Raw genomic sequence first — 27,513 nt, 5'->3', positions numbered from 1 at the left:
CCCCCTGCATTGGTAGTATGGCATCCTAGCCCCTTGAACACCAGGGAAGTCCCTCAGCTACTCGCGACTAGCAGAAAACCTTTTGTAAAAGAATTACTTGATTGCGTGAACTTCCCCTTCACCAAATCACGTATACACGGACCCTCCCCCGACCTCTTTGGAGCAATCTCTCAGAGCTCTCTGAGGTGCGATCTTCCGGGCTGCAGCCTCATTCTGCCCCAAATACATCTTGACTTCCGTCTCTCTCATGCTGTGGGTTTGTTTTTAAGGCAACAGTGGACACTGCTCCTTCATTTTTCTGGACTGCGCAGACTGCATCCGAGGGACTCTCATACACCCAGGGCCTGATGCGGGGTGGGGGCTGGCGGCACCCCCAGCCATGCCGGGTGGCCGCAGACAGGACCACCACGTGTCCACAGCCGAGAGTGTCCCCACGGAAGGGCAATCGCAGCCAGAACCAGCTGCGGCCTTGGACACGCGCACGGATGACAGTGTAGACAGACACAGAGGAGCCAGGCTCCTCTCTGCTGGACAAGGGAACCCCGAAATTCAGGGCAGGGGGCTTTCCTCACCTGACCTGTGCAAAAATAAAACAAGAAAGGAAGCCCCCTGGGATCTTCCCACATAAAGCCTGGAATCCCCACCCCACTCAGAAATGAAGACTACGCACTAATTTTTCTTTCTTGAAGCAGAGTTGATTTGGAGGCTGTGTTAGTTTTCAGCGTGCAGCAGAGTGATTCAGTAACATTTTTCAGATTCTTCTCTGTTATAGTTTATGGTAACATGTTGAGTAGAATCCTCTGTGCTATGCAGCAGGTCCTTCTGCTGAAGCTGAAGCTCCAATCCTCTGGCCACCTGATGCGAAAAACTGATTCACTGGAAAAGACCCTGATGCTGGGAAAGATGGAAGGCGGGAGGAGAAGGGGGCAACAGAGGATGAGATGGTAGGATGGCATCGCCGATTTCATGGACATGAATTTGAGCAAGGTTTGGGAGTTGGTGATGGACATGGAGGCCTGGGGTGATGCGGTCCATGGGGTCGCAAACAGTCGGACACGACTGAGCAACTGAACTGAACTCAGTGTGGAATCTCTATTTTATACATAGCAGTGTGCATCTGTTAATGCCAAACTCCTAATATATCCCTCCACCGCTTTTCCCCTTTGGTAATCCTAAATTTGTTTTCTATGTCTGCATGATGTGAAGTGAAAGTGATGGTCACTCAGTCGTGTCCAACTCTCTGCAACCCCATGAACTGTAGCCCACCAGCCTTCTCTGTCCATGGAATTCTCCAGGCAAGAATACTGGAGTGGGTTGCCATTTCCAGGTGATTTTCCCCACCCAGGAATTGAACCCGGGTCTCCTGCACTGCAGGCACATTCTTTACCATCTGAACCAAGAGGGAAGCCCAAGAATACTGGAGTGGGTAGCCTATCCCTTCTCCAGGGGATCTTCCCAACCCAGGGATCGAACCCAGGTCTCCTACATTGCAGGCGTATTCTTTATCGTCTGAGCCCCCAGGGAAGCCCCGAGGGTCTGAGGCTCCTCCAGAGAAACCGCTCACGATGCTTCTGACACCAGCAGGGTGGACGCGTGTGTGGTTTCCACGTGGACAGAATCTCCATTCTCCGTGAACAGCAGGAAAGTGCGTCACCGTCCGTGGTGACCTTGAGTTCCAGAGGTTACCGCAGACCCCGCAGGGTAAAGAGTCAGCCGCCCAGGACCGCCCGGCTTCAGCCGGCGGCAGAGACAAGGAGGGCGAGGGGTGGGGTGAGGGCGCCCCCTGCTGGTCACCCTGCGGCACCTGCAGGAGGTCACCGCCCGGAGCTCTCCAAACCCCCGAGGTTCAGGGCTTCAAGGCGATTGTGCCGATTCTGCAGTGGGTTAAGTCCTGCCCTCCCTGGAGGGCAGGAGGATGGGCCTGAAAATTTCAACCCGCTAAACACTGGGTTGGTTTCCCTGGCAACCAGCCTCCATCCCAAAAGCTTCCAGGGGCCCCTGGAGGGTTGAAAGGGGCCTACTATGAATAACAAAAGATGTCTTTCTCCCCACAATCCTCAGGGCATCCTGGGGGTTTTTAGGGCTTCTGTGGCTGGAACCTGGACAGAGAATCTATGTTAATAATGGTTAAGTCAATACGAAAAGATCTGTCTAGTCAAAGCTGCGGTTTTCCCAGGAGTCACGTATGGATGTAAGAGTTGGACTATAAGGAAAGCTGAGCACCAAAGAATGGATGCTTTTGAACTGTGGTGTTGGAGAAGACTCTTAAGAGTCCCTTAGACTGCAAGGAGATCCAACCAGTCCATCCTAAAGGAAATCAGTCCTGGGTGTTCATTGGAAGGACTGATGCTGAAGCTGAAACTCCAATCCTTTGGCCACCCGATGCGAAGCGCTGACTTATTGGAAAAGACCCTGATGCTGGGAAAGATTGAAGGCGGGAGGAGAAGGGGACGACAGAGGATCAGATGGTTGGATGGCATCACCGACCGACTTGATGGACATGAGTTTCAGTAAACTCTGGGAGTTGGTGATGGACAGAGAGGCCTGGTGTGCTGCCGTCCATGGGGTCTCGAAGAGTCAGACATGACTGAGTGAGTGAACAACAACAACAAAAGCAGGAGACTTCTGCTTGTAGTAAAAGTCGGCAAACATAGGTCTTGTTTGGCGTGACTTTCAGTACCTGCAAACTCTCAGCTGCAGGAGAATGCTTCCTCTTCTAAATAAAATTCTTTTAACTGGTGTATAGTTACTTTACAATGTGGTGTTACTTTCTGCTGTATAGCAAAATGAATCAATTATATATATATATACACGTGAAAGTGAAGCAAAAGTGTCAGTCGTCCCGTCATGTCTGACTCTCTGTGACCCCATGGACTGCAGCCAGCCAGGCTCCTCTGCCCATGAAATTCTCCAGGCAAGAATACTGGAGTGGGGGAGGGGGGCGGGAGGGGGGATTGGGATGGGGAACACATGCAGATCCATGGCTGATTCAGGTCAGTGTATGGCAAAAACCACTACAATATTGTAAAGCAATTAGCCTCCAACTAATAAAAATAAAAGAAAAAAAAAAAAGAATACTGGAGTGGGTTGCCATTCCCTTCTCCAGGGGATCTTCCCGACCCAGGGATCAAACCCAGGTCTCCCGCATTGCAGGTGGCTTCATGACCATCTAAGCCACTAGGGAAGTCCATATGTATACATATATCCCTTCTATTTTGGATTTCCTTCCCATTTAGGTCACTAGACAGCATTTTCTAAAAGACACTTACACCCCAGTATTCATAACAGCCCTGCTTATTTACAATAGCCAAGACACGCAAGCAACCTAAGTGTCCATCAACAAAGAAATGGGCAAATGAGAAGTGGTACATATGCACATCCTAAAGGAAATCAGTCCTGAATGTTCATTGGAAGGACTGATGCTGAAGCTGAGACTCCAGTCCTTTGGCCACCTGATGCAAAGAGCTGACTTACTGGAAAAGACCCTGATGCTGGGAAAGATTGAGGGTGGGAGGAGAAGGGGACGACAGAGGATGAGATGGTTGGATGGCATCACCGACTCGATGGAGATGAATTTGAGTAAGCTCTGGGGTTGGTGAAGGACAGGGAGGCCTGGCGTGCTGCAGTCCATGGGCTTGCAAAGAATCGGACACGACTGAGCAACTGAACTGAACTGAACATATATACAACGAAATATTACACAGCCGTAATAAGGAATGAAACTGAGTCATTTGCAGGTTTTTATTTGCATTACTAACAAATTCTAGAGGACCCAGAATATCGTGCATCAGATACATAATAGCCAGTATGGGTAACAATTTGGATAATTGTATGACATGTATTGTGTTGAGTAGGTCCCATGCAATGGATTCCTTTTTCATAATGTCCACCGCCCAAGTTTATTATTAACGCTCAACCTTCTTGGCTTCCCCAGCGGCTCAGCAGTAAAGAACCCACCTACCATTGCAAGAGATGAGAGTTCGATCCCTGGGTCAGGAAGATTCCCTGGAGAAGGAAAGGGCAACCCACTCCCGCATTCTTGCCTGGAGAATCCCGTGGACAGAGGAAGCTGGTGGGCTACAGTCCACGGGGTTGTAAAGAGTCAGAGGCAACTGAACACGCGCACACACACGCCCTACAAACTTCTTGGGAAGTAGAGAGATACTCTCTTTTGTAAATAAGCCTGAAATCCGTTCATCTGAAAATAGATTTCTCTCTGGTAAATCGTACAGATAAATGTTCCCCAGGGAGAGTCTCCCACCCACAGGCATGGAAGTGGAAGATGTGGAAATCCAAGTGGAAGAGGAGTCTAACTCCACCTCCCTAGTTTAAAGGGCTTTGCAAACCCCTGCTTCCATCCGGTCCGTGTTCCATACCCCTCTGCCTGTGGACCTGGCTTCTTGGTTCATTCCTCCAGCTGCCCTGGGCGGGACTGCAGGCTTTCACAACAGACAGGCTCAGAGAGGTCGCTACCTTGCCTGAGGCCACACAGCACAGCCCCATCTGACTCCAAGCCCCTGAGTCCCTTCTCCGAAGCTCCAGCCCCGCGCAGGGTTGCGGTCCCGAGCCGTTCGGAGAGTATATGTGTGCCCTTTGTGCAAAAACATTCCATCTGCCTTTTCCCACCGCCCAGACCTCCGGGCACTCGGGTGCTCGGCTGGGGTGTGTGGGGGCGTGCCGCTAAAGCCCGTGAGAGTCATTTCCGAGGTTGATCACAGTGATAACCGTGCCCCCGGGGGCGCAGGGGAAAGACGGCGGGGGCCATGGAGGACAAGGTGTAGCCGGAGAGAGAGGGCAGATAGCATCTCTGACTCACGGCCGTCCTCTACAACGGCTGATATCTTGGGGTGTGTTAGGGGCTTAGCGTCACGGACATCCACCCTCTCAAAGAAGCAAAAACGTGAGGAGAATCGCTCCGGTGCTGGGGCGGAGTGCGGGGGAGTTGGGGGTAGAGTCCCTTGACCTGACTTACCTCTTTGGAATTGATGGTCACGGAGCTCCGACGTGGGGCGCAGCGGAGGTTTAGCAGACTTGTGTTCTCATAGCGGGCGTGTACATGCTGAATGAGGAAGGGAGACCATGCACCACCCCCCACCCCAGGAGAGACCAGACTTTGTTCCAGCAGAGCCTTTGGCCCGCAACTTGGTGACAAATGGGCAGGGCCATCTGCTGGACCCCTTCCTGAGACCCCCAAGCCTCAAAGCTCAAACCCCCCACCCACCCAGCCAGGGAGGGTGCTGGTGTCTTTAAGGAGCAGAAATTCTAAACCTCAGGGAGGTCCCCAACACCCCACGGCTGACCCTCTGCATGAAGATGGACACTGTAGCTCCCTGGAAAGGGGCCCGGGCCCCCTCACTCCACAGTCCACCAAGGACAGGACCCCTGGTCCCCTCTCCAGGGTTTCAGCCACACGCTTGGTTGCTTGGTCGTATCCGACTCTTTGTGACCCCGTGGACCACAGGCGGCAAGGCTCCTCTGTCCATGGGATGCTCCAGGCAAGAACACTGGAGTGGGTTGCCATGCCCTCCTCCAGGGGCTCTTCCCCACCCAGGGGTCGAACCTGGGTCTCCCCCATTGCAGGCGGATTCTTTACCCACTGAGCCATCAGCGCCTAAACCTTAGTCCTGGAACTTAAAGTGCAGCTTTATCTTACACCTTAAATGTTAAGGTTTCTGACACAGCGGACCTCAGCCCTGAGCGTAAATCAGGTCTGGTATCACAGGGTCCCTTATGGTTCCCAGGGCGGGAAGGATGGGGGAAGGGATGGTTAGGGAGTCTGGGATGCGAGTTCAGTCCCTGGGTGGGGAAGATCCCCCGGAGGAGGGCATGGCAACCCACTCCAGCATTCTCGTCTGGAGAATCCCATGGACAGACGAGCCTGGCGGGCTACAGTTCTAGGGGGTCGCAAAGTCGGACACGACTGGAGCAACTTAGCTCAGGGCAGCACATGGCCGATCCATGTTGATGCAGGCCAGAGACCAACACGATATTGTCGTTATCCTTCAATGAAACATAAATCAATTAGAAAAAAAAAAAAAAAAGTGGTGGAGTGTTGAAAGCCATCGCACAGAGGGATGGAGAGTAATGTCCTGCCTCCCTCATTTCATCGATGCCTGTCTAGAGACCCCAGGGTCAAGCCCAGGGCGCCCGTGGGAGCTCTGAGCAGGAAGGCTCAAATCCTCCTTTCTCTGAACTATTCAGGGGCCCGTGGGATGCGGTGGTTTCAGAACAAAGCAGTTTTTCTCAAACAGGATGTTCTACACTTTCTCTCGGCTCACAAAAGTCCCTGGCCCGACGCTGACACCCACCTTGGGATCTGCCTCGCGGAGCGGTGACTTTTGGGGTCCCCGCACTCCGATTGGAGACCCCGCACACCACCTCTGACCCAAGAGGAATGACCCTTCCATACGAGGAGCGCCCAGCCTCCGGGGCAGGCGGGGTGTGGGGACTGACTGCAGCTGGAACCCTTGGCCCCAAGCTGCAAAACCCACGTCCCACAAATACAGGACACGTGGTGGTGTTTTCTGGAAAAGGCCCGGGGAATGGGTGGCTGAGCTGAAAAAAAAAAAAAATGGGGTGAGAGTCTTTCTCCGTTTGCAATACCCTGTCAAGCGGGCTTCCCGCGATGGGTGCTGCATTCTGGTGTCAACTGAAAATCAGTGAGCACCGGAAGGAAGAGAGTTGTTTTATTCCGTGGGAGTGTGTGTGGGAGTCGGAGCCCCACGGGGACGGCATCTCCTGAGCTCTGAGAATACAGCTCGGAGTAGGCGGCGGGGAGGGGGGGGGCGGGTCAGGCTGTGTGCAAGTTTGCAACAAAGGGAGCAGGCATGTCTGAACATCAAAGATCAGGTATCAAGTGAAGGAATTTAGCATTCTGTGTAAGGGAGGATGCAAGCTTCTGGGCTCACTGAATTCATTCCTTTCAAACGCACCTCTGCTGCCTGGAGCCAAGCCTGTTTCCTTGTTCACCTTAAATCGTGAAAGAGGTCACAGATGGCTGATTCTTGCATTTTCCCCAGCTCCTCAGCCCCTTAGCGACCAGCGTGGGGTGGGGGGTGGGGGGTGGCATCTTCTGGATCACAGTTTGGGGAGCTCACATTCATATTTGTCCCTTGGACTGCAAGGAGATCCAACCAGTCCGTCCTAAAGGAAATCACTCCTGAATATTCACTGGAAGGACTGATGCTGAAGCTGAAACTCCAATCCTTTGGCCACCTGACGGAAAGAGCTGACTCTCTGGAAAAGACCCTGACACTGGGAAAGACTGAAGGTGGGAGGAGAAGGGGACGACCGAGGATGAGACAGTTGGATGGCATCACCGAGTCGATGGACATGGGTCTGGGTGGACTCTGGGAGTTGGTGATGGACAGGGAGGCCTGGCGGGCTGCGGTCTGTGAGGCTACAGAGTCAGACGCCAATTGGTAACTGACCAATATTCGCATGAGTAGGGGAGAAATCTCCAATGGCTGTGACACGTCTGGTTTACTTGACACGGCCGGAGGTATTTACACTTCACACTGGCTTGCCGTTTGTTCACTGATAAAGGTGACCTCTTTCCATTTCTACCTTTGTGGAGGAGTTTTCTAGGGTGGGGAGACATTCTGCTAAATGAGACATCCTCGAGACCACACACACACACACTCACACAGACTCCAGGTATATCTGATCAAGCTTGTTTACCATGCTGCAGACACAGACAAGATAAAGTCAGTACCAGCCTGAAAAAAAAAACAAAAAACAAAAAACGAGAAATCAATACTCTAGACGTCTAGAAAGCTCCTGAACCTGAAGTCTAAGGGGATCAAACTGCTCCTGTCTCCACAAACAGCAGCAACCCGCTTACATTCTACCAGAGTTCTCATGCACACACTTTTAAAAAATTTTCAGTACCGAAAAAGAAACAATCATGTACATTCAACCTGGGACACCTTGTTCCGCAGAGCACCTTTACATTCAAGTATCTCTCAGGAGCAAGTTTCTGAGTCACTAGTTAAACGGAACCCTGGTTTGTAAAATGCCTCAGTGACTGTAGAATTTTTTTTTTTTCTCTCTCCAGGGCGGGAGGCGGGTGGCTGTTCGGTGTCAGTAAAGCACCTCGCCTGCTGGGTACGTGTGATGAGTGACAAATGATCCAGGAACCACTGCAAGTGGAAATACGGAAAGGACAGGAGCGGGCGGGTGGGCACGTGCAGAGCAGGGTGGTCTTGGTCGTCTTCCCTTATGATTTATGAGAGCCAGGTGACAGCAAGAACCAGCCCGACCAAGCGTCTGCCGCCTACAGGCAGTCCACCTTCAAGCCCTTGGATGTCGGCAAGAATGGGATGCATTGGTTGAGGGTGTAGGGGCGCTGAGTGACCTCAGACACGGGTTGGGGTGTTGGGGCACTGGGTGACCTTAGACGTCAGCATCCTTGGTTCCGGGGAGTCCCCTTCATGGTGGTTTTTTTTTGTTTTGGCCCCCAAGATGTTCTCCTAGGTCGTCAAGCATCAGCGTAGAGTGGGATGTTGGCTTGTGAGTTTGCACCCCCTCATAACATCATGTAAGAGTTGTCGCTCATCACAAACGTGAAATCCCCAAGAGAGATCACCCCACGGCCCTGGGGCTGTTCGCGAGGGAGCTGGCCGGAGTCCCCGGCGGCCTCTTCCTCCCCCGTCTGCGGGTACAGCGAGCTCGCCATCACCACGGTCTTGGGCGTCTCGGCCTCGGCCGGCTGGACCACCACGGCGTCCTCGGGGGCGCACTCCAGCTCCCCGTCTTCCATTTTGTTCAAGGGGGCCACGTTCTGCGTGTCCTTGATCCACTCCTGCAAGGAGGAAAGGTTGCGGCTCGCTTTACAAAGCGTGAAATAAAGCCGTTTGCACCAACACGGGTGGACGTAAAGGGCGTCATACTGAATGAAGTAAGTCAGAGAAGGAGAAATATCACGTGATATCCCTTTCCTGTGGGATCTAAAGAGAAATGATACACAGAAACTCACTGGCGAAACAGAAAGAGACTCAAAGGCGTAGAAAACGAACGTACGGTTGCTGGGGGGAAGGGAATTTGGGAAGGTCATGGACACACTGCTGTATTTCACATGGAGAACCAGCAAGTCCCTGCTGGACAGCCCAGGGAACTCTGCTCAATACTCTGTAATAACCTGATGGTCACCAGGGGGGAAGGATGGGGGAAGGGATAGTCAGGGGGTTTGGGATGGACATGGACACACTGCTGAATTTAACATGCAGAACCAGCAAGGACCTGCTGGACAGCACAGGGAACTCTGCTCCATGTCACGTGGCAGCCTGGATGGGAGGGGAGTTTGGGGGAGAATGGATACGTGTGCATGTGTGGCTGAGTCCACTTGCCGTTCACACTGTTAATCATCTACACCCCAACACAAAACGTTTTTGGTGTTAAAAAAAAAATTAAAATTAAATAAAAGTTACTGTGGCTCAGACTCTGTCGTAAAGCCCTGCCTTCGGAGCTGGTGCATCTTCACACACGTCCCCCGGTGGGGACACTTGCCCCGGTTGGGACCTAAAAAGCTCTGGTGTCTAGCGCCTCGGTCCGGAATCCTGTGGTTTTCACACCCGCCTTTTGTCACCAGCCTCACAGCGCCGGCCTGTGGTCACTCCAGACACACGAGGGCGCCTGAACGTCTTTTCAGAAACCCAGATCCGTTCTCCACCCCCAGGGATGTTGTCTGAGGTGGGAGTGACGATGTGTCAGAAGGAGGACCCTCCGCCAGCAGGTCCGAGGGGGCGGACGCTGCATTTCTAACTGGTGATCCAAGATTTTCTGAGGTTGGGAGCTCCATGGGACTGCCCTCCTCAAGGGGACTCCTTACTCCGTTCTAACATCCCTCCCCGGCTCCTTCTTCTAGCCTCAATTTTGGGGGAAAAAAATGAGATTCCCTGTCCTAAATTCTGTTGTATACCCCTTTCTGCTCCCTTGAAGGACACCAGTCCCAAACATGCCCCTTTGACGTCCAGAGGATGTTGACCTGAAGGCAGGTAAGTATGAAGAGTCTCAGTGCATGTTCTCTGCTCTCCACTTACCCTCCCTAAAACTGATATTAATTGATGCCGCTTTGGGAAAGTAAATGTGCATTTGGAAGTCATCCGGTCCCTTCCAACTCCAGAAACAAAGCTTATCATCTGAGAGAGCTTGAGTCTGCATAAGATCTTACAAAACACAACCCTCATTTCTGATGCATTTCCTAGTCACCTCCTCCCATCTCACCTGCCCCTCACAGGGCCCCAACCCTTTTTCCTTTAGCTAGTCTCTTCTGAACACTCTATCATCCTTTGTGAAAATGGCAAATCGGCCCCAAGGTCTCACTGCTTCTTGGGGGTGTTCACATCTCCCTCTTTAATCGTTCTGGTCTGTTTAATTTGTAGGACCCCAGGGACAGAACATAAGAGGGTAGAAGAAGAAAAACAAATTTTTTTTTTCGTTTCATCTCCTACACCTAATTAGTTTTACAATTCACTTTGCCCCTCTAGGAAACTGAATGGACTTCCCAGGTGGCGCTAGTGGTAAAAAAAAAAAAAAAAAAAAAAAAAGCCTGCCAATGCAAACGACCTAAGAGATAGGAGTTCAATCCCTGAGTCGGGAAGATCCCCTGGAGAAGGAAATGGCAACCCACTCCAGTATTCTTGCGTGGAGAATCCCATGGACAGAGGAGCCTCAGGGGCTGCAGTCGATGTGGTCGCAAAGAGTTGGATACAACTGAAGCAAGTGGCCAAGAAAAAAAAAAACAAAAAATAAAAAAGAAAGAAGCTGAACACTGCACTCTCTTTCCAAAATAATGATAGACCCACGGGCTATCCCCCAGAACCTGGGAACAGGACTTAATTTGGAAACAAGGTCTCTGCTGAGGTGATGGAGTGAAGGGTCTGAGATGAGGCCCCCCTGGATGGGGGTGACTCTAAACCCAGGGACAGGGTCCTTATAAGACACAGAAGAGGAGAGACACGTGGAGACGCAGGCAGAGATGGGAGGGAGGCGGCCACCAGCCCAGGGACGGATGCCCGGAGCCCCCAGAAGCTGGAAGAGGCGGGGAGGACCCTCCCCTGGAGCCTCTGCAGGGAGCCCAGCCCTGGGGCACCCTGACCTCAGGTGTGTGGCCCCCGGGACCGGGGCAAGGATGACCGTGTGATGGTGTGCACCCCAGGTTTGTGGCAGCCCCAGGGAATGCACCGCGCTCTGATCCTGGCGTCCTATAAAACCCACGCCTGGTGACGCAGGGAGCCGGACCCCACCTCGCTCCTTCCTCCCCAGTTCCTCTTCGCCCACCCACCCCACCCCGACCTGTAAGCGTTTATCACAGGAACGAAGTTAACGACCACAAACGCTGAAAAGCGGAAATGCAGGTTTCGCTGTTGGCCCCCTGCAGTGGGAACAGACTAAGAACGGGACCTCCTGATAAGATCGGAGGCTGGAAAATCCCATGGTCCTGGGACAGAGGGGACACCCATCTGAGACTAATTTCAAGAGAAGCCGCCCTCGGAGACTCTGGGATCCACTTTCTCTGACCGAGAAAGAGAAAAACAGTAAAACCGCTGCTTTCAGATTCGAAGAGGCTTCCAGGCGTTTAAAGAGGAATAAAAGCCATTTGTTGGGGTGTTTTTTTTTTTCCATTAATAGTGAATCAGCCCCAATGTTTATTGCAATTCTGTTTACAATGGCCCAGACACAGATGCGACCTAAGTGTCCGACACAATAATGAGCACACATTTTCTCCTCCAGGGGGATCTTCTCGATCCAGGCGTCCAACCCAGGCCGCCTGCTTTGCAGGTGAATTCTTTATCATCTGAGCCACCAGGAAAGCCCCTGATAAAGGACATGTGGTATATATATATATACACACACCCTGGAATGTTGCTTACTCATAGAAAGGATGAAATGCCATTTGTAGCAACAGACATGGACCTAGAGATTCTCATGCTCAGTGAAGTCAGTCACACAGAGGAGAACTGTCATATGACATCTCTTATACACAGAATCTAAAGAGAAATGATACAAGTGGGCTTACGGACAAAATAGAAACAGGCTCACAGGCTCAGAGAATGAATTTATGGTTGCTAGAAAGGAAGGATGGGGGAAGGGATAGTCAGGGAGTCTGGGATGGACATGGACACACTGCTGGATTTAACATGGAGAACCAGCAAGGACCTGCTGGACAGCCCAGGGAACTGTGCTCAATACTCTGTAATAACCTGATGGTCACCAGGGGGAAGGATGGGGGGAAGGGATAGTCAGGGAGTCTGGGATGGACATGGACACATGGCTGTATTTAACATGGAGAACCAGCAAGGACCCGCTGGACAGCCCAGGGAACTCTGCTCAATACTCTGTAATAACCTGATGGTCACCAGGGGGAAGGATGGGGGAAGGGATAGTCAGGGAGTCTGGGATGGACATGGACACACTGCTGGATTTAACATGAAGAACCAGCAAGGACCTGCTGGACAGCACGGGGAAGTCTGCTCAATGTCACGTGGCAGCCGGGATGGGAGGGGAGTCTGGGGGAGAATGGATACATGTGTATGTATGGCTGAGTCTCTTTGCTGTCCAGCTGAAACTGTTATTGATAGGCTATACCCCACTGCAAAATAAAAAGTCGATAAAAAAAAAACACCTCTGAGCAGAAAAAATAAAATATTGCAGAGGGGTGATATTAGGGCCGCCCAGAGCAAGCTTGCACAAGGAGACGCTGCTTACCTGGAAGTTACCTTGGTGGGATTCAAAGAGCCCCAAGAAAGAGAACTTGGGATCAGGAACGCTGGGCATGAGAACCTTCTTAATCCTGAAACGGACATGGACAGTCTGGTCAGATGGGCTGGCACCCCCTGAGCAGGGCATCCATGTGGAAAGACCCCCCCATCAGGGGCCAAGGGCAGCTGCATATGGATCTCGGAGACTCAGCACCTTGGCGGAATTGCGTCCGCTTGAGAAAAAGCAGAGCCAGGAGACTCTCTGCTCTCTCCCATCTGCCTGAAAGCAGAACATCAATTTCCCTCCTGATTAAAAAAAAAAAAAAAGCAATAATTCCATTAATAAAAGTGCACCCTCCCCTGTAGCAGGAAATGGAGAATGAGTCATATCACACCAAGATGGTGTCAGGATGATGCCATTCAGACAACCTTCATCTCCCTGCAGTTGGTCTCACACATCTCTTAATCACGTCCCCACAATTTACGCCCATCCAGACTCCCTTTCCCCTTGTCTAGTGACTTCTCCACAGATTATTGCCCTTTGTTAAAATGCTATAAAAATCCCCAGATGAACTGCCTGGTTAGGCGTTCACTTGCTTCCTGTGAATGACTTATGCACTTAAACAAATTACATCAAAAAAGAATATATAGACATATTCTTCTGTTACTGTCTTTGGTTGGTCAGTTTAATTTGCAGGCCCCCTAGGAACAGAAGCTAAGAGAGGTTCTCATCCGGTAGGATGCTAATCCAATGGGAGTGGGATCCTTATAATAAGAGGAGGTCAGGACAGACACACACACAGAGGGAGGAGCAGGTGAGGACTCGGAGGAGACGGCCGTCTTCACGCCTAGGAGAGAGGCCTCAGGAGCAACCAGCCCTGCCCACACCAGGACCTCAGGCTCCAGCCTCCAGGACTGGGAGAAATAAATGTCTGTTGTTTGAGCCCCCAGATTTTGGTCCCTTGTTATGGCAGCTCCAGGAAAATAATACAGTTGTTTAGACCACTCATTGTAACAGAAGCTTTCTTAAAGACAGGAGGAGTGGTTTTTTTTCCCCCCAAGAAGTGTATTCCTCAGATTTCCCTTTGGGGTGATTTCAGTTTTGAATTAAAAACACCAGACCGAAACAAAACAACAAAAGCAAAAAAAAAACATCAGACCTGTCACTTGTCAACACCCCTATCTGATTGCTTCATCTCCTCCCGACTTCCTCTGTTCCCAATCACAGAATGATAAAGGTGGCATGTGTCTGAGCTGGTGAAAGCGGGAAATCTAGACTGAAGAATTAATGGGCAATTTGCAAGAATTAAGAGAATTATCCCCATGCTGTATCCAACCACGATGGAATGTCCTTGAAACTGTCTAGCTCAGCCTGGCTCAGACCCAGCGTGAGTGGTCCAGAAAGGCACTCCATCTTTTTCTACGCATCACTCCCGTTGTTGCTATGGAAACGTCAACCTAAAGAAATAAAGATGGTGCCCCCAGTCCTGGGCATCAGCCCCTTCAAACATCATCAACAGTCAAATGCCTGGGCACAACTATGCTTGAAGAAAGCTGGAAATGGCAGCAGTTAAGTTACTGCCTGGAAGGATAACAGAGTGAACTATTTAATATCATATTTTTGAAAGGCTTTCTATGGTTTCAAAGAATCATGTTTTGCTGTATCTGTAACTGGATTTACAAACCAGACAGGTTTTGCTTGTCCAGTTCTCCTCACATCACTCACCAAGTTGCCCAGTTTAATAAATATCCGTAAAAATTATAAGATGTCCTACATGCTTGTCATGCTAACATGATAGGAGGACAGAGCTCAGTGGGGTGTGCATTTGAAGCAAGGTAACGACAGTAAACTTGGACCAACTATTAAAAAGCAGAGACGTCACTTTGCTGGCAAAGGTCCGTATAGTCAGAGCTATGTTTTTTCCCAGTAAGTCATGTATAGATGTGAGAACTGGAAAGTAAAGAAGGCTGAGTGCTGAAGAATAGATGCTTTCAAACTGTGGTGTTGGAGAAGACTCTTGAGAATCCTTGGACAGAAAGGAGATCAAGTCAATCCTAAAGGAAATCAGTCCTGAATATTCATTGGAAGGGCTGATGCTGAAGCTGAAACTCCAATACTTTGGCCACCTGATGTGAAGAGCTGACTCATTGGAAAAGACCCTGATGCTGGGATGGATTGAAGGTGGGAGAAGGGGACGACAGAGGATGAGATGGTTGGATGGCATCACCGACTGGATGGACATGAGTTTGAGTAAACTCTGGGAGTTGGTGATGGGCAGGGAGGCCTGGCGTGCTGCGGTCCATGGGGTCAGACACAACTTAGTGATTGAACAGCAATAGCACTCATAGGAATGAGCATTCCTGCATCTTATGGTCTTCACGAGAATATTTCTCAACAAGTTCTGCAGGTATCTCTGCACCTTTGGCACTATTTACCTCTCCGTTTTCTTGTCATATACCATATGCATCAGAGAGAAAGTGATATCCAGCTAAATAACCACACCACACAATTATTTTTTTCTCCAACTCACTACATATGGGAACCAAGGCCCATGTGTCTGAGAATTCCGGCGGGGACATCCTTACCTGTGTAGTTTCCATAGAGACAGAAGCAGAAGGAAGACTGTCAGGAAGGCGACCATGCCAGCAATTAAAACAAATTTGGGGAAAAAGCTGTTTTCCCAGCACGAATCTAAAGGTAAACAGGATGAGGGCTGTTAGGCTTTCAACGTGGTACTGGATTGCGCGCTAATCCCCCTCCACTGCTGTTTTTCTTTCCCTCGAGAATTTTCAGGGTCGGCAGATCTTGATTTTGGTGTGAAACATCCTGGGAGGAGAGGTGGGTGTGCTGGAGAGGCAAAAGTCGGGCAGAAGGGAGCAAAGACTCACCTTACTGCCAGCGGTGTCTGAGGGTATCAGGGCTTGATTTGGTCTGTCTATCCGCCCATCTGTCTATCTGTCCAGCTGTCTATCTATCTGTGTCTCTATCCATCTGTCTGTCTATTCACCTGTCTGTCCATCTGTCTGTCTGTCTCTCTACCTATCATCTACCTGTCTGTCTATCCATCCATCTATCATCTATCTATCTGTCTACCTGGGACTTCCCCACAGGCCCAGTGGTAAAGAATCCATCTGCCAATGCAGGAGACACAAGAGACCTGAGTTTGATCCCTTGGTCAGAAAGATCCCCCTGGAGGAGGACATGGCAACCCATTCCAGCCAGCATTCTTGCCTGGAAAATCCTGTGAATGGAGGAGCCTGGCGGACTACAGTCCATGGGGTCACAGAGCCGGACACCACTGAAATGAATAAGTAGACATCCTCCTATCCATCATCTCTCTATTACCTATCTATTATCCATCTACTTGTCTATCACCTGTCATGCATCTTTGTCGATCTATATACCTCATCCATCTGTCTCTGCCATCTGTCTAGCATCAACTTATCTACACCTGCTTCCTAAGTCGCTTCAGTCATGTCCGACTCCTTGTGATCCCCTGGGCTGCAGCCCTCCAGGCTCCTCTGTCCATGGGATTCTCCAGGCAAGAATACTGGAGTGGGTTGCCGTGCCCTCCTCCAGGGGATCTTCCCGACCCAGGGATCGAACCCAGGTCTCCTGTTCTTCTGCACTGCATATTCTTTACCACTAAGCCATGGAGGAAGCCCCGAAGTATCTACGTCTGTAATCTATCATCATCTACCATCTATCCATTAAGCATCTATCATCTAATAGCCATTTATCATCTATTTATCTATAGCTCTATCTACGTCTCTATACCCATATCCACAGAACGACATTCAGTCATGTCCAACTCTTTGCAACCCCAGGGACTATACAGTCCATGGAATTATGTGAGCCAGGACTCTGGAGTGGGTAGCCTTTTCCTTCTCCAGGGGAATCTTCCCAACCCAGGGATCTAACCCAGATCTCCCGCCTTGCATGTGGATTCTTTACCAGCTGAGCCACCAGGGAAGCCCGACAACATTCATAAATAACACTTATCACTCTTGCTGGGTCCACAGAAATAAAAGTGAAGCTGAGTCCGATGACAACGGCCACAGGAGGAGGCATTGCTTCCACAGTGACCTCCGCAGAAGGCCTGGGGGCCATCCGCGTTTTCAGGCGCCCCGCTCCGCCCTCCCCGCACCTAGCCCGCTAGCCTGTATCGGGCAGCGACGCTGCGTGACAAGCGTTACCTCGCAGCACGCCCCTCTGTTGGTGCGTCACCTCTGACCAGTCACTGGGGTACGTTTCTGAGCCATAGGCAAACTCCAGAGCTTTCACCCTGGCCCGGAAGGAGTAACACTTCTCAGCATCCAGACCGTTGATGGTGACGTTGCAGGTTTCTGCCTCTGCGGACTGGAGCGGACAAAATGCACAAGGTGACCCCTGGCTGACGCTTTACCCTGACGCGTTCATCTTGTGCCAGAGGTTTTGCACCAGATTCCTGCTTCCAGGGCTTCCTTCTCCTGTTTCACTTCTCTCTGGGCAGGTGTTCATCCTCAAAACAACAGCAAAACAAAACAAAAAAAAATGCAGAGACAGCTCTGCCCTTCCCTCCACAAAGGAAATAAATCCACCATAACAAATATGATGAGAGATGCTTTTGAAGACTTTCTAAGGTCTTCCTTTTTACAAAAGCAATTTAAAAAAAAACAATGTATATATTTATTTGGCTACATCAGAATTCAATTGCAACACGTGGGATCTTCATTACAGAACACGGGCTCGGTCATAGCCTCCCAGGCTGAGTTTCCCTGACGCACGTGGAATCCTGGGTTCCCGGATCAGGGATGGAACACACCCACGTGGCCTGCTTTGCAAGGCAGATTCCTAGCCACGGGACCGCCAGGGAAAGTGAAAAAGAAAAGTGTTAGCCGCTCAGTCGTGCCCGACTCTCTGCGACCCCGTGGACTGCAGCCTGCCAGGCTCCTCTGTCTACGGGATTCTCCAGGCGAGAAAACTGGAGTGGGTTTGCCATGCCTTCCTCCAGGGGGTCTTCCCGACGCAGGGATCGAACCCGGGTGTCCTGCATTGCAGGCGGATCGTGTAGCGTCTGAGCCAGCGGGGAAGCCCACAGTCACGTGAGCAAGTGCATAGAACAAGTCTGGATATCTGTGTCTCTCAGTCTCTCCATCCCGGGGGATGCCTACTCACCCCCGACCCGAGACGATGTCCCCTCACCTGCCACTCGGAGTCAAAGATGGTCTTGTGCTGGATTTCATACTGGAGATCGTTGTATCCCAGGTTGGAGCAGGTCACCATCACGGCTTCCTCCCGCCACTGGAAGCTCAGGTCGTCGGGGGATCTGGGTTTCACTTAGAACAAGAAAGAGCACGGTGAATAACACCTCTGCGAAGACAAACATGGCCCATCTCTGAATCCGCAGCAGTCCCTGGGCTTCGATTCACTCTCCTCTCCGCCTGCTCCCCATCCTTTCCCGAATACTTCACGAGACGTGAGGTTTCCTCGTCTTTAGCGCATGGACAGTCAGAAGGGTTAGCCAGCTCTCCAAGGACCCGTGGCGGTGGGGGGGTGGGTCTCGTGGAAAGGAGCTCCCCCTGAAATGGGTCGAGAAAGTTTTCGGGAAGTGTCATGAAACGAATTGTGTTCCCACCAGAAAAAGACCGCCTTGAACTCCTGGCGCCTAGCCCTTCACGATCTCTGGAAAGAGGATCATTACAGAGGTAACCATTTAAGACAAGATGAGGTTGTGGAGACTGTGAAATTGAACCACGTCAGTTAGACAGAGAGGCAAAAACATCCTATGACATCCGCTATGTGCAGAATCTAAAAAGACATGATACAAATGAATGTAGTTACAAAACAGAAAGAGACAGTCTTAGAGAATGAACTTAATGGTTCCCAGGGGGAAGGATGGGGGAAGGGATAGTCAGGGAGTCTGGGATGGACGTGGACACATGGCTGTATTTATCATGGAGAACCAGCAAGGACCTGTTGTCCATCACAGGGAACTCTGCTCAATGTCACGAGGCAGCCTGGATGGGAGGGGAGTTTGGGGGAGAGTGGATACGTGTGTATGCATGCCTGAGTTCGTTTGCTGTCCACATAAAACCATCACAACATTGTTAATTGGCTAAGTTGTTGTTGTTTAGTCGGAAAGTCATCTGTGACTCTTTGCGACCCTATGGACTGCAGCCTCCTCTGTCCATGGGATTCTCCAGGCAAGAATACTGGAGCGGGTTGCCATTTCCTCCTCCAGGGGAATCTTCCCGACCCAAGGGTCGAACCTCTCATTGGATTCTAACATGGACCTCTGACATTCCAACCGTCAACAAGAAAGAAAGAAAGGATCATTATGTCACAGAAATGTAGATCAAAACAGGAATCTTTGGAGAGACTGGTTCACTCCATTTGTACAATGGTACCTAACCCAAGATGCACAGTCAGCCTTCAAGGTACTTAATACGTACAGTAAGCGCTAATCTCTAGGCCCTTGGTGAGGAGAGGCTCTGTTCCATTCCGGATGGAAAAATACAGAGGTCCATCTCCTTGCACATCCAGGAGGCACCCGGCCCTGTAACCTTGTTGAAGGACGTAGCGGGAGCAGGGTCTGTATTCCTCCTTTGTCTTGAATCTGTAATTTTAAAAAGAGAATCACTCAGTCATGTAGCGCCGTTGGGAATACCGTCCTAGGGCTTTCCTGGTGGCTCAGTGGTAAGGATCCGCCTGCCGATGCAGGAGACTCGGGTTCGACCCCTCGGCCGGGAGGACTCCACGAGTCGCGGAGTAGCTAAGCCCGTGAACCGTAACGACGGACCCTACGCTCTAGAGCCTGCAAGCTGCGACTGGTGAGGCCCGTGCACCCTAGAGTGTGTGATCCACGATAGGAGAAGGTCGCCCACGACCTAGACGGTCACCCAGCTAGAGACAAGACCACACAGCCCCAAAGCCCCAGCGCAGCCAAAGGTCACAGACGCCAATAAAGTGAAAAATACACGGCATCTCGAGGGCCGTTCCTCTGTCCCGCGTCTCTGCCACGGACTCAGATCGGGTGCCGGGCCATCTGCCTGGATGACCTCCCTCCCCTTGCGACTACAGCAGGACAGAAACAGGTCAAAACAGAAAAGGGCCCCCCTCTCTCTCAAATGTTGATACCCCTTCGAGAGATCCCACAGGGGGTTGAACGGCGGCTCTGTAAATGGCATGCCTACCCGCTAACCCAGAACCTGGGAACAAGACCTTATTAAGAAGCGGGGTCTCTGCGGCTGCGATGGAGTGAAGGGTCTGAGATGAGGGTTCTTCTGGACGGGGGTGGCCCTCAACCCAGGGACGGGGTCCTCATAAGACACAGAAGGGGAGAGACATAGACACAGAGGAGAAGCCGCGTGGAGACAGAGGCAGAGATGGGAGGGAGGCGGCCACCAGCCCAGGGACGGACGCCTGGAGCCCCCAGAAGCTGGAAGAGGTGGGAAGGACCCTCCCCTGGAGCCTCTGCAGGGAGCCCAGCCCTGGGACCCCTTGACCTCAGACGTCTGGTTCTCAGGACTGGGGGAAGATACATTTTGTTTTTTCTGTTGTTCCAAGTTACCCAGCTTGTTGCAGTTTGTTGAGACCATCTAGGATACTATTTACAGTATCAATAATAATCATTGTTGTCACATATCAATATCATGAGCAATCAATAAATAGGGATCAATAAACAATTGACCTCCAGAGCAACCAAGCCCTTGATTCAAGGATGCACTTTTAATACGGATGTGCCGAAATGGGATAAACCTTTGAGAGTCTCCTGGAGTGTTAACGGGAAGCCTAGAGATGGGTTTACGCTCCATCCTTAAGCCCTCAACCCCAATCTGCGATGAGATCAAGAATTATCTCCTGTATGACAGAACAAACAGCTGCTCAGGAAGAAAAAAAAAAAATGAAATAAAATGAAGCTATCTAGGAGACCACTTATACCATCCGGCACTTTTTTCTTTGCCCCATGAGTCTTATTTTCCTAACAAGTTCATCTTAAAAATTTCCCTCTTCTGTTCGCCTTCCCGCCTATCTCGTGTTTTTATCAGGTGGCCACGACTCAAGCCCTCTCAGAACACCCCACTCTTTACAGAACTGAGACCAAATTCGTTGGAGAAAAACACCCTGCCTCCCACGTGGCCGCTCAGGTCATTGAGTCAGGCAAGGCAGAGCACCCTGAGAAAGGGGGAAACGGGTTTTTTTTGGAAGGCGGCCCCTGGTGAGCAGGGAATGTAGCTGAAAGCAACAGAGACGCAGGCAGAGGCAGCTGCTGGGACATTGCAGAGGGCGCCTCGGGGTCAGACCGCTCTGCATCTCCTGCGAGAATCCAAGTGGATTCGAGCGAGACTCAGTCATCCCTCGGTTACAAAGTCTGGGAGCTGTGGTTGTGCTTGTGGTGATACTGGGGGGGTTGAGGGCACACGCGCACAGTCACACTTGCACTTACGGTTCTTCACACCTTCACTTCCTGGCCGCCCCCCATCGGTGATGTCTTCCGAGGGGAGACGTTTTAGCCAAAGGCGTGGTTTTCCAGGGAGGGGCCCTTCCTTGCAGACGGACCTGACATCAATCCCAGTGCCGGCACTTACTTGTAAATGAACGTGAAGTTGATCCCAGAGTATGCATTTGTGTTCCACGTAACCTGCACGGTTTCGAAATTAAAGTTGATCACCTGAAGTTCCAATGCGCTTCCTGTGCAGAAAAAAAAAAAAAAAAGATAAGCAGAGAGGACTCTGAGGCGATGCTGGAAAGACTGAGATCTGTAAAATGATGTCAGCGCTCGTAAGAATGATATGGTGCTTTTTAAAAAAAACTGATGATGCATTTTATTTAGCCCCGTATACCCAGAATATTGGCCTTCCACGATGGCTCGGTGGGTTAAGAAGCCACCCGCAATGCAGAAGTCACAGGAAATGTGTGTTCGATCCCTGGGCCGGGAAGATCCCCTGGAGGAGGAAGTGGCAACCGACTCCAGTGTTCTTGCCTGGAGAATCCCACGGACAGAGGAGCCTGGCGGGGCTACAGTCCACGGGGTCACAAAGAGTAGGACACAGCTAAGTCACTGAGCAGGCATGTAACCAGAATATTATCATTTCAACATGTTACTGATCATCATCATCATTCTATCATCAAGTTATTATCTGTCGACTCTCTGTATTGATGTATCTATCAATCAACTATCATCTGTGTCATCTATCTAGGTAACTTATCTATGTAACTATGTATAGCTATCTATCTAGCTGTCTATAATTATCAAGACATGTTACATTTTTACTATGTGCCCAGAGTCTGTGTGTGTTTCGCAGTTATAACACAAGAATGATACAGTTCTTCAAAGGGAGTAAGGAAAACATTTTATAATAACTGTAAAGTGGGCATCGCTTTCCAAACATGAGAATCGCTACGCTGTACATCTGTAACTTATATGAAAATACGATGCATCGGCTGTGCATGCGGGCACAAGTGCTCTGCCGTGTCTGACTCTTTGCGACGCTATGGAGAACAGCCCGCCGGGCTCCTCTGTCCGGGGGCTTCTCCAGGATCCAGGCGGGATTCTCATGGGATTCTCCTGGCGAAAATCCTGGAGATGGTCGCCGTGCCCTCCTCCAGGGGATCTTCCCCACCCAGAAACCGAACCCGAATTTTCTGTGGCTGCCGCTTTGCAGGCGGCGTCTTGACCTCTCAGCCACCGGGGAAGCTCATGCATCAGCTTTATGTCAACTAAAAATTCTGTAAAGCTATTATCCTTCTATTAAAAAAGAAACAATCTTTTGTTTAAAAAAAAAAAAAAAGGTTGAGTTGTGTGCTGAAAAGAGCTGAATCATCTGGCATGTGAATTAACATCCCAACCAAGCTGTTGACCAGAACATCACCCCCTGCCCACACCCGCCACCACCCCCATCCCCCTTTTTAGCCTAGTTTCATTTCCCCCAGATCCTCCTCATGTCTGACTGAGTGGTGTTAGCAGGGAACCCCACGGAGAGGTTCTTGAAAACGGAGCCTCCTATCTTATAGACCCAGGCAGTTCTGAAAGGTCTGGGGGCTTTTGTAAACATGACTTTGGTTCTGGAACCTCTGTTGTTTTTCTTTTTTTTAACTTTTCTCAGAAAACCACCAAGGTCACAAGAAATCTGGAGGTGAACAAACGTACCCGCTGCGGGTCTCCGATAGGGAGACATGTCGTGTAAATACCAAGAATTCCCCGCCCTCCCTAGAGGTAGAACCTGCTTCCCAGTTTGGAAAGCGTCTAGAAAAACATGCAGATGAACCAGAGGCATTTGTTTCAAGCGAGCTTGGGAGCTCAGAAGGACTTTGAGCCCAGCCCCGCCGGGTATTTCCGAGGGGGTGTGAGTAAGGTCATCCAGGGCGGCAGGTCGTGGGGGGGGAATTGGTACACATTACATCGTTTCATGTAGAGTCCTGGGGTCTTTTTCCATCCCCGCAGGCTGGGGTGGTTCAAGCAGCCTTGGCTATTACAGATACCACACGGGTTTTTCACCTACACATGCTGCTGCTAAGTCGCTTTGGTCGGGTCCGACTCTGTGACCCCATAGACGGCAGCCCACCAGGCTCCGCCGTCCCTGGGATTCTCCAGGCAAGAACGCTGGAGCGGGTTGCCATTTCCTTCTCCATATCTATATATATATATATAAAATCTCATCTCACTAGCTTCCCAGGTGGCGCTAGTGGTAAAGAATCCACCTGCCAATGCAGGAGACGTTTACAGATGTAGGTTTGATCTCTGGGTTGAGAACAAGATCCCCTGGAGGAAGGCATGGCACCCCATCCCAGTATTCTTGCCCGGAGAATCCCGTGGACAGAGGAACCTGGCAGGCTACAGTCCATGGGGTCGCAAAGACTCAGACACGACCGAACGACAGTTCACACACACGTGTGCCTGCTCACGCACACTCCGGCTCCTGCCCACACCACCTTCTTATTTCCAGAGCAGCTCATGAGCTCAAGGCCACAGCAGCAAAGACCCAGCAACGGCCAGAAGTAAATACAGAGATAAAATAAAAAATAGCATCTTGAGGGTCGTTCCTGTGTCCCTCGTCTCTGCCACGGGCTCAGATTGGGTGCCAGGTCATCTGCCTCGATGACCTCCCTCCCCTTACAACTCCAGCAAGACCTGTCAAAACAGAATAGGACCCCCCCTCAAATGTTAGCACCCCTTGAATAGATCCTATAGTGCTTGAACAGTGGCTCTCCAAATGGCATGCTTACCCCGCTAACCCGGAACCTGGGAACAGGACCTTATTAAGAAACGGGGTCTCTGCAGACGTGATGGAGTGAAGCGGCTGAGATGAAGGGTCCTTCCTGGATGGGGGTGGCCCTAAACCCAGGGACAGGGTCCTTATAAGACACAGAAGAGGAGAGACAGGGACACAGAGGAGAAGCCACGTGGAGACGGAGGCAGAGATGGGAGGGAGGCAGCCACCAGCCCAGGGACGGATGCCTGGGGCCCCCAGAAGCTGGAAGAGGCGGGGAGGACCCTCCCCTGGAGACTCTAGATGGAGCTCAGCCCTGGGACACCCTGACTTCAGACATCTGGTCTCCAGGGCTGGAGATGCATACGTTTTCCTTGCAAATTCAAGGGCATTTTTGGGAGGCAAATGTCCCTCATCAAGAGCCCAGTAGCCCTGCCATCAACACATGATGGCCTCGGATGGAAATACTGATAGTCCACTGCAGCCGTTAGGTTTGACTCTTGTTTAAAAATGGATCGATTAAGTGGAAATGGCCCCTGAGGCATCTCTTGACACAACTCTGGGGCCTTGGGTGGGAAGAGGGGTTTCTTCATTAAGACCACGCCCGGGGAGTTCTTAGGGTCTCCCACCTGTAATGACCTCAGGCAAACAAAGGCCATTCATAAAGTGAGTCTGCATTTCCCAGGAAGTTCCTACCAAGGTTCTGAGTGAGCCCAGCTTCACAGGGGGATGAGCCCTCCGCCCTTCCACAGTCTCTCCACATCCCCATGTCCTCGAGAGGCAAACCTAGACAGCGTATTAAAAAGCAGAGACATCACTCTGCCGGCAAAGGTGAATCTAGTCAAAGCTAAGGTTTTTCCAGTGGTCATGTATGGATGTGAGAGTTGGACTGTGAAGAAAGCTGAGCACCGAAAAATTGATGCTTTTGAACTGTGGTGTTGGAGAAGACTCTTGAGAGTCCCTTGGACTGCAAGGAGATCCAACCAGTCCATCCTAAAGGAAATCAGTCTTGAATATTCATTGGAAGGACTGATGCTGAAGCTGAAACTCCAAACCTTTGGCCACCTGATGTGAAGAGCTGACTCATTGGAAAAAACCCTGATGCTGGGAAAGATTGAAGGCAGGAGGAGAAGGGGACGACAGAGGATGAGATGGTTGGATGGCATCACCAACGCGATGGACATGAGTCTGAGCAAGCTCCGGGAGTTGGTGATGGACAGGGAGGCCTGGCCTGCTGCAGTCCCCGGGATCACAAAGAGTCGGACACAGCTGAGCAACTGAAGCACAGCAAAACCTTACTATTTTATTTGTGCTTCAAGTGGTTCAGATTCCAGAGCTGGTCTAAACTGCACTTTTCCAGCCAAACTCCAGGTGCAGGAGTGGCAGTTAGGACGAAGTTACAGCTTTCAAGGACTCTGTGGCCACGGGCGCGCCCAGCTTAGCCAGGTCCTCCCCCACTTACGTCTGTCGCTGGAAGACGGGAGGCCGGACCTGCACTTGTGAAGACAGACCGTAGGCACCGCACGCAGCTTGGGAAATTACGTGAGTGTAATTTCCAAGGGACAGGCTGGGGGACACCCCACATCCAGGCTCCCTCCATCCCCCCACCTGCGTCTGCTGGAAGCACAGTTTCCCACCCCAGGGCTGTAGCCCAGAAGGACCCCAGGACCCGTCCAAACCAGCCGGGCAAGAGGCCGCCTCGGACAGGAGTGGTCCAGCGTGGGGTGATGCCCGCGGACAGTTCAGAAGAACGTCAGGAACGTGCCATCGCCAGCTCCCACCTGGGCGTGAAAGTGGCAGTCACTCAGTTGTACCGACTCTCTGCGACCCCACGGACTGTAGCCCGCCAGGCTCCTCTGCCCATGGGGATTCTCCAGGCAAGCATGCTGGAGTAGGTTGCCATTCCCTTCTCCAGGGGATCTTCCCGACCCAGAGACCAAACCTGGGTCTCCTGCATTGGCAGGTGGGTTCTTTACTGTCTGAACGATCAGGGAAGCCCCACCACAGAAAGATAAGTATTAATTTAAGCAGAAGGCTTGCACCTCTTGGCAGGCAGGCAGCACAGTGAAACCACCCAGATTCTCAGTTTTGTAGACACGGGCTCTCGTATTTCATTTTTTTTCCAGCTGAAACTAATCCTGAACGCAAGAAAGAGGGGGTCCTTTACAACAGGCAGACTCAGGTTTGTAGAGACTTCAGTTGTAACCGATTCTTTGAGACCCCATGGACTGCACCCCTTCAGGCTCCTCTGTCCATGGGGATTCTCCAGGCAAGAAGACTGGAGTGGGTTGCCATGTCCTCCTCCGGGGGCATCTTCCCAACTCAGGGAGGGGAACCTGTGAAAGCTGTTGTCAGTTTCGCAAAGAAAACTGTGAGTTTGCAAGACATCGTATAAAGAAAAAAAAAAAAAAGCAGAGATGTTGAAAGCAAGGGCATTTCACGCGGACAGGCGGCTACAGCTGCAAGCAGCACTTACCCGGCTTGGTTTTCCCTGACGCGTTCGCGTGTCCCAGCAAGAAGACAGTGGCGGCCGCCCAGGGCAGAAAGACACGCCTCATGGTGGAAGCCGGAGGTGGAGGCAGTGAGCAGAAGGTCGACTCCTCCAAGGGGACTTCGGCTCATGACTAACGTACGAAGGTCACCCTTTTTTTTAAAAGGCGGAAAAGAAACTGGGGAAATGACTACAGGAAACAGTCATGCTTATATTTTAAAAGATGACTCTGGTCAGAAAGGAAAAAAAAAAAATGCAGAATCACTTCTTCAGGCTCGCCGATCATTTGTGCAGCCCCGCCGGATACAGCTGTCTAGAGAGGCTGATCAGACAATGGATCTTGTCCAGCCAGGATTCTCAGGCTCTGGTGGGTTGTGAGAGTCCTGTGTTTGGAGACGGAGGCCCAGACAGGTCTCATCTAGCTGATGCTTTCTGGCTGCTCATCCAGGATCAGGGAGATTTGGTCCAGCTCCTGATGGCATCAAGGAAAGCACGGGACAGGATGATGTCTGTGTAAGGGACAAAGTTGGCTGGTATTTCTGCAGGGTCTCAATGGAGAATCACCTCCCAGAGGTTATCAGTGAGATTTGTCAGTGGGATTTGTCTTCTCAGTAGGCTTTGTCCTGCAGGACAAAGCCTGGGTTGACCATCAGGAGCCAATTTACCCTTCCCCCGTCCAGTCATAAAACCAGTCCATCCTAAAGGCAATCAAACCTGAACTTTCCTCAGAAGGACTGATGCTGAAGCTCCAACACTCTGGCCACCTGATGCAAAGAGCTGACTCATTGGAAAAGACCCTGATGCTGGGAAAGACTGAGGGCGGGAGGAGAAGGGGACGACAGAGGATGCGATGGCTGGATGGCATCACTCACTCGATGGACATGAGTTTGAGCAAGATCTGGGAGTTGCTGAAGGACAGGGAAGCCTGGCGTGCTGCGTTCCCTGGGGTCGCAAAGAGTCAGACATGACAGCCGCTGAACAAGAGCTCACACCTGCCTCCCAAAGCACCCCTGGGAGTCGGTGTTGCTGTTCGGTCCACAAGTCATGTCCGACTCTCTTCGACTCTTACTAAAAATAACACCCAGCGTGACAACCATCCTTGTAAAATCATGTTTGAAAAACGACAAA

The 27,513-nt window shown here is 51.1% G+C and overlaps 1 protein-coding gene across 2 annotated transcripts; it reads right to left on the bottom strand.

Annotated features, from left to right (window-relative positions):
- Positions 1-7,577: 7,577 nt before the first annotated feature.
- CRLF2 (cytokine receptor like factor 2) lies at positions 7,578-26,894 on the bottom strand. 2 transcript variants are annotated; one of them, XM_043896261.1, is made up of 8 exons: positions 26,371-26,894; positions 21,273-21,375; positions 19,137-19,300; positions 17,887-18,020; positions 16,899-17,061; positions 15,288-15,393; positions 12,709-12,793; positions 7,579-8,803 (listed from the first exon to the last, which is right to left on the bottom strand). In XM_043896261.1, exons 1-8 carry the CDS (start codon positions 26,450-26,452, stop codon positions 8,528-8,530), a joined length of 1,113 nt encoding a protein of 370 aa, XP_043752196.1. In that variant the 5' UTR covers positions 26,453-26,894; the 3' UTR covers positions 7,579-8,527. The 2 variants fall into 2 exon arrangements, with proteins under 2 accessions (XP_043752197.1, XP_043752196.1); XM_043896262.1 differs by lacking the exon at positions 19,137-19,300 and having other exon boundaries at positions 7,578-8,803; positions 26,371-26,491.
- Between the last annotated feature and the right edge of the window lie 619 nt (positions 26,895-27,513).

The sequence above is a fragment of the Cervus elaphus genome, chromosome X, assembly GCF_910594005.1.
Source record: "Cervus elaphus chromosome X, mCerEla1.1, whole genome shotgun sequence".
Taxonomy (NCBI): Eukaryota; Metazoa; Chordata; class Mammalia; order Artiodactyla; family Cervidae; genus Cervus; species Cervus elaphus.
This window is presented reverse-complemented; position numbering and strand designations above follow the sequence as displayed.

Coding starts and splice junctions, on each gene's coding strand:
- CRLF2 (XM_043896261.1), bottom strand. CDS start 26,452: ATGAGGCGTGTCTTTCTGCCCTGGGCGGCCGCCACTGTCTTCTTGCTG. Junction 21,376..26,370: donor GTCAGGGAAAACCAAGCCGG/GTAAGTGCTGCT, acceptor TTTTCTGCACAG/GAAGCGCATTGGAACTTCAG. Junction 18,021..19,136: donor CCTAGAGATTAGCGCTTACT/GTACGTATTAAG, acceptor TCTTGTTCTAAG/TGAAACCCAGATCCCCCGAC.